This window comes from Cebus imitator, unplaced genomic scaffold (assembly GCF_001604975.1).
Source record: "Cebus imitator isolate Cc_AM_T3 unplaced genomic scaffold, Cebus_imitator-1.0 Scaffold73, whole genome shotgun sequence".
In the NCBI taxonomy this organism is placed as follows: Eukaryota; Metazoa; Chordata; class Mammalia; order Primates; family Cebidae; genus Cebus; species Cebus imitator.
Window position 1 is genome coordinate 4,792,221 of NW_016107388.1, and position 7,078 is coordinate 4,799,298.

The 7,078-nt window shown below is 40.9% G+C and overlaps 1 protein-coding gene across 3 annotated transcripts in view; it reads right to left on the minus strand.

Moving 5' to 3' along the window:
* Nucleotides 1-3,869: 3,869 nt before the first annotated feature.
* Nucleotides 3,870-7,078, minus strand: part of ATP6V1H (ATPase H+ transporting V1 subunit H) — a 94,260-nt gene continuing 91,051 nt past the window's right edge. For all 3 annotated transcript variants that reach the window (XM_017531784.2, XM_017531783.2, XM_037739708.1), the window contains one exon: nt 3,870-4,231. In XM_017531784.2, coding sequence (XP_017387273.1) covers nt 4,171-4,231 — 61 coding nt within the window. In that variant the 3' untranslated portion in view covers nt 3,870-4,170. The remainder of the gene's footprint in view (nt 4,232-7,078) is intronic.

The window sequence follows — 7,078 nt, forward strand, 5'->3', positions numbered from 1 at the left end:
AAATAGACAGGCTGCTAGCCAGATTAATAAAAAAGAAAAGAGAGAAGAATCAAATAGATGCAATGAAAAATGATAAAGGGCATATCACCACAGATTCCACAGAAATACAAACTACCATCAGAGATTACTACAAACAGCTCTATGCACATAAACCAGTAAACCTGGAAGAAATGGGTAAATTCCTGGACACTTGCACCCTCCTAAGCCTAAACCAGGAAGAAGTTGAAACCTTGAACAGACCAATAACAAGGGCTGAAGTTGAGGCAGAATTAATAGCCTACCAACCAAAAAAGCCCAGGCCCAGATGAGTTCACAGCCGAATTCTACCAGACATACGAAGAGGAGCTGGTACCACTCCTTCTGAAACTATTCCAAACAACCCCAAAAGAAGGAATCCTTCCCAAATCATTTTATGAGACCCATTAAAAAGTGAGCAAAGAATATGAACAGGCATTTTACAAAAGAAGACATATATGAGGCCAACAAACATATGAAAAAATGCTCCTCATCACTGGTCATTGGAGAAATGCAAATCAAAACCACATTGAGATAACATCTCACGCCAGTTAGAATGGCATTCATTAAAAAATCTGGAGACAACAGATGCTGGAGAGGATGTGGAGAAATAGGAACACTTTTACACTGTTGGTGGGAGTGTAAATTAGTTCAACCATTGTGGAAGACATGTGGTGATTCCTCAAGGACCTAAAAGTAGAAATTCCATTTGATCTAGCAATCCCATTACTGGGTATATATCCAAAGGATTATAAATTGTTGTATTATAAAGACACATGCACACATATGTTCATTACAGCAATGTTTACAATAGCAAAGACCTGGAACCAACCCAAATGTCCATCAATGATAGACTGCACAAGGAAAATGTGGCACATATACACCATGGAATACTATGCAGCCATCAAAAACGATGAGTTCGTGTCCTTTGTAGGGACACGGATGAATCTGGAAACCACCATTCTCAGGAAACTGACACAAGAACAGAAAATCAAACACCGCATGTTCTCACTCATAGGCAGATGTTGAACAATGTGAACACATGGCCACAGGGAGGGGAGCATCACAGAGTGGCGTTTGTTGGGGGCGACTAGGGAAGGGACAGTTGGGGTAGGGAGGTTGGGGAGGGATAACATGGGGAGAAATGCCAGATGTAGGTGACAGGGGGATGGAGGCAGCAAACCACATTGCCATGTATGTACCTATGCAACAATTCTGCATGATCTGCACGTGTACCCCAGAACCAAAAGTATAATAAAATATATATATATATATATAATTACTATGTATACCTGCTCAGATTGGATATTTTAGCAATTGGTTTGGTTTCTGTTAAATTTTGTATAACCTATTATGATGTCGACAAAAAATCCAATGAAACAATCCAACTCTAGGCTAAGTTCTTTTTCCCAGTGTTTTTTGACTTTCAGTGAAATTATTCCTGACAAATTGACATCAGACCTCGGAGGGTCAATGAGACACAACAGGATTTGAAGCTAGAAAGGGGAGAAATTGCCTTCTATTGGAGAAGGCCTACAACACGTAACTCAGTGTTGTATATATCACTGACATGAGCTATATCCAAAAGCTTAGAAAGCTCCCTCATACACAGGGTTGCAAAACAGAGACATGTAGGTAACAGACCCGAACCCAGTTGAAGAGCATGGATTTTAATAACTCAACTGACAAAAAAACGGGGGGTGGGGGTGGGGACTGAGCACAAAAAGAAATGTACCCCACCAGCATCCATTGTCACACACAAGTCCTAAGACTGCTAGTCTCAAGGTTTGTTGTTTAGCCCCTGTGGCAGCCTCACATGGTCACCACAAAGTGTCACCCCCAGTTCTGTGATCCATAACAGTTCTACTCAACATTAACTGTGGCTGGCCTGAAATGCCCAGTCCTGGTCTTGCTTAGGTGAGGGCGTATGAGACCAAGGAAAATGTAAACATAAGTACAGAGAAAATAAAATTCAACAATCCTATCATACTGATCATATTGTGTAAACTGTGTTTATACAGGTGTAATAACACATTTTGTAATAACTGGGCTCTTTGTTTAGGCTGTTTTAAGGATGCTTAAAAATGTTGTAACAGAGCACGGTGGCTCACGCCTGTAATCCCAGCACTTTGGGAGGCCGAGGCGGGTGGATCACAAGGTCAAGAGATCAAGACCACCCTGGCCAACATGGTGAAACCCTGTCTCTACTAAAAAATACAAAAATTAGTTGGGCATGGTAGCACGCACCTGTAGTCCCAGGTACTTGGGAGGCTGAGGCAGAATTGCCTGAACCCGGGAGGCGGAGGTTGCAGTGAGCTGAGATCGCACCACTGCACTCCAGCCTGGGCAACAGAGTGAGACTGTTAAAAAAAAAAAATGCTTAACAGTATTTTTACTACCTATATCCCTAGAGTTACCTGTATTAGATTTATAAGCAATTTCTAAAATTTGGTTTGTCATATTTGTAAGTCTACTCCATTAGGTATTTGCAGTTTGAACATGTAGGTGGTATTATAGTTTGAGGGCTTAAGCACTGAGTATTAATCAAAAGCATTGATAGGGAAAAATGAAAGTGACTTTCATAATTGTTACATGCTCTATAAGCTGAGTGTAAAGGTTTAAGGAGGAAAAAAGGTGCCTCAAGGTACGTAATTTTAATATACGAGATAATTAAAGCATGATTACATGGGAGTATTGCTTCCCATGTATAAAAGCACTTAGGAACTAAAGCTCTAATAATTTCCACAAGAATGACTGTCACTGATTTCTACTTTAGAACTATAGAGTTGTGCAAAATGAAACTTAAATCGGAAACTATGACACCAAATAATCGATGTATTCTTATGAAATTCTGAAGATGGCTGTGTCTCTGGTTACTAGGACTTCTAGAAATTATCTTAAAATCCTAATAATTTTACAGAGCATTAATATATTAACATGAAAAATGATCTTTTGCTAATGTAGAATCTGTAATTACTATGAAAAAAAGCTCTATTTAGTGATTTTCCACATTTCCAAAAGTAAAAAGAACTACGTATAAGCAATTTTTAAAATTTTAAACTTTTAGTAAAAAAAAAAATTGGTTTGACCAGACTACTTCTATTCTGGCAAATATAAACCCCTTTAAGGAAAATCATTCGAGTCATATGAACCACAGACTAATTTATCCATCATTTTAACTAACTTCTCCCACAGGATTTCTATGTTGAAAATGAAACAACCTTTGATTCTTAAACAGTAGATGGATTCTATAAGTGTCGTTCCAAAGGAGAAAAAAATTACTAGAATAAATGTTTTAATAGCCTTACCACATTTACTCAACATTCATAGAATTGCTAGGAATAGTAAGTGAAAATAACATGAAAATGAATGAAAAATGAGAGATCAGCTGATGGGGTCAAAAAACTAAAGTCTCACAGGGAGCCTGCATGCCATGTGTGTCCCACTAAAGGGCTGTGGTTCTAGAAATAAAAGGGAAGAGAATAATAAAATACCTATTGGCAACGCTTAAACTAAAATGTATTAAGGCAAAACAAACTTAAGGCACTAAAAACCAAGGATAAAAGTATGAAAATAAACAAATCTAATGCTAAAACTTTTCACTGAACTGCAAAAGCAAATCTTTTGAACCACAGTGTCATGTTGTGTGTGTGTGTGTGTGTGTGTGTGTGTGTAGATACATAGATGACATATAGATAGATGAACAGAGGGATGGATAATAGAGACACAGATTGATAGATGTCAAAACATTTATTTGCCATTCACTACTTTGTAACAATTCTCCCAATTTGGTTTGAAAAGAAACAACAGGTGACTGACTTTTGTTCAAAGTCCAAGTAAAAAGAGAGGCCATGTTTGGAGTGAGAATCCTTTAATGACTATTTTTATTTCCAGAGAACAATAAATACAGAAATTGTAAGCAGTATATGTAACAGTAATATTTTCCTTAGATACAGAATCATCCACTTTTATACAACTTAACAGGCAAACACTTTTTTGTTTGTTTGTTTGCGGGAAATTAGCATTGGGAAAAGCCACGTAACAGAGGAAATTACAAGTAAAATCAAACAGTATTCACTCGTGACTCTAAACACTGGTGCTCCCACTCCTGGTGCTGCATGGAGGCGGAGGTGAGGGCAAGGCCAAAGGGCAGGTTCAGCTTCGGGCAGCAGCAGTCTGCGGCTGCTCGGATTGGAGCTGCTTGCCAAGGTATTCCCTAAAAAGAATAAAATAAGGACAATTAGAATTTCAATAGCAGCGAATCACTTCCAAAACTGAAACATACTATGTAGTGTCATATATACTTAAACATTTAAAATTTTTAAATCCTGAAAAATTTAAATTTCGAAAGTGCTTGTATTGTATGAATTCTACTTCATGTATCATACACAAACAAGTCATGATAAACTAGTCATTCTTGTACTTCTATTAATAACTTATAAAGCTATTTACAATTACCCAAACAGGTTATTACAAGGAAGTTTAATTCCTTCCTGGGGAAAAGGCTACTTTCATGTTCAGATAAAGGTCTTGTTTACTGTTACTGCCACTTCTGCAATCTAAGAAGTTCAAAATCACCTCTATTACTATTCATTCGGAATGAATGACCTCATCAATGAAAAACAAATATCCTGCTGTTAGAGAATGTGCATATCTACACCTGGGATGACACAAGAGCACATGTAAATAAATCACTGGAAGTAGCATCGGGAGTCCCCACACTGACATGAGCTACTGGTCTGCATCAGCGTGGTCTAACACCTGCACAGAGACTGACAGGCCAGAGCCACAGAACAATCCCGGGAGCTGAGTAGCAGCACTCACTCCACAGATGAGGCAACTGGGGCTCAGAGCAGTGGTCCCCAATCCATTTAGATCACCTCCTTCAGAAAATAAGTGTGTGCCCACAGTATGTGCATACTCAGCTCTAAAGTACACACAGGCACCACTGTGAATTCCAGGACAGAAAATGATCTTGTCCCTATTTTCCTGTGAAGCACTTGCCCAAACTTCTGTTTTACAAACAATTAGGAAGAAGAGAGGCTTTAAAAAAAAAAAAAAAAAAACTATTTAAAAGTTTTCCTCTTCTAAAATGAAAACAAAGCATGAGTTTTGGAATAGAGACGTGGGTTTACGTCCCACCAGCTCCATCACCTCCCGGACATTCCCACAGGGACTCCAGGAGGCACTGAGTGTGGAGGTCCTGGCGGGGTTGCAAGCGGCAGGCACACTGTCAATGTCATCCAACCACCTTTGGGGGCCACCACCGTCCACAGGTAAATGTGACTCCGCCTGTCTCCACAAAGTTCCAGAAGAAGGCAGGCATTTCACCTGCCCTGCTCTCCCCCTACTACTATAAAGCAGCAAAGATTTTAAGGCAGAAGCACTGGGAATGAGGAGGAGAAGGAAAGGTCACGCAGTAGTGGAGGAGCAGGGAGGAGGAACTGGTGGCCCAGCACATGTAAAGTGTCACCCCCTGCCCCCGCGAAGGCTGTTCACTTTCAAATACCGTGAGATTGAATGAAGCCTCCCAGGACATGAAAATGGGTTGTGATCTTTTCCATCCTTCTAGGAAAGTTCCCTATAGCTGACTCATTAATGTGGGATGTCACACTAAGGTGTTTAATATTCTTGTGCCACCAGGAACTGTGCTGACATAATTTAGACAATGGGCTCTTATTTCCAACCAGGAGTTAAGTAAATAGTCACATCTATTTCATGCAAAGGCTGAAAGGGAAGCCATCTGATTAACTTTGTTAGACAGGAAACAAGAATTTACAGTCACTATTAATGCTGCTATTCTGAGAATGCCCGCAACTTGGGGGCATTTGTGATCACAGATTTGTTTGCTTGGTGGCGGGGGATGGGGGAGGGAGTAATAATATTTACGGCAAATTTCCAGATTTTATAAATATATTTTTTCCTACATATATCTGAGAAATTAAGCCTGAAGTTACATATGCTTCATTTTAAGAAGGTCTTGAAATATTTCAATTTTAGACTATTTAGTGTGGAGCCTTAGAAAGCATTTTAAAAGCATACTCAAAGACACAGTGCCACTCTTCAATTACAGTAAGATGCGGTTCTCTCCCTAAAGGACTGATGTCAAGGACCAAGTTCTAAATGGCAGTTTCCAAAAACGACTAGTAAGAGTGTTCGGCAAAGCCTCCAGGAGCTCAGGCAGGGAACTGGTAAGTTACCACCAAAGGGTCCTGTGCAGCTGGTCACAGTCAGGCTCCCACCTGCTCCATCCCTTCCAGAGGCCTGAGGGTAGTTCATTCCCCATACCAGACTTCACTAATACTTAGGAGACAAGAAGTGGTGAAGATAATTGATTTCTTCACAAAAGAAACAGTTTTGAAGTAGGGCCAAAGTAGGACAGTAAAACAGGGCACAGGTGAGCATGCAGCCACGGCTTCCCACCACCTCCCACTCGTTTTTGTCTTCCTGGTCAAAGACATACATTACAGGTAACATCTTCTCCTACACATTTTTTGGGGGCAGGGGGAAGACAGAGTTTTGCTCTGTTGCCCAGGCTGGAATACAGTGGTGCGATCACAGCTCACTGCAGCCTTGACCTCCTGGGTTCAAGTCATCCTCCCACCCCAGCCTCTCGAGTAGCTGGGACTACAGGTGCACACCTGGCTAATTTTTGTATTTTCTGTAGAGCTAAGGTTTTGCTATGTTGCCCAGGCTGGTCGTGAACTCCTGGGCTTTAGCAATATGCCTGCCTTAGCCCCTAAAGTGCTGGGGTTACAGGCATGGGCCCCCCACCCAGGCAGGCTTTCACTCTCATTTTGCCCAGAGGCATCCACTTCTTCATGACCTAAGGACGTGACACATAGAAAAATCAGCACTTCAGCAGGGCGTGGTGGCTCATGTCTGTAATCCCAGCACTTTAGGGGCTAAGGCAGGCAGATCACGAGGTCCAGAGACCAAGACTATCCCGGCAAACATGGTGAAACCCCATCTCTACTAAAAATACAAAAATTAGCTGGGCATGGTGGTGTGTGACTGTAATCCCAGCTACTGCGGCAGGAGAATCGCCCGAGAGTTGGAGGTT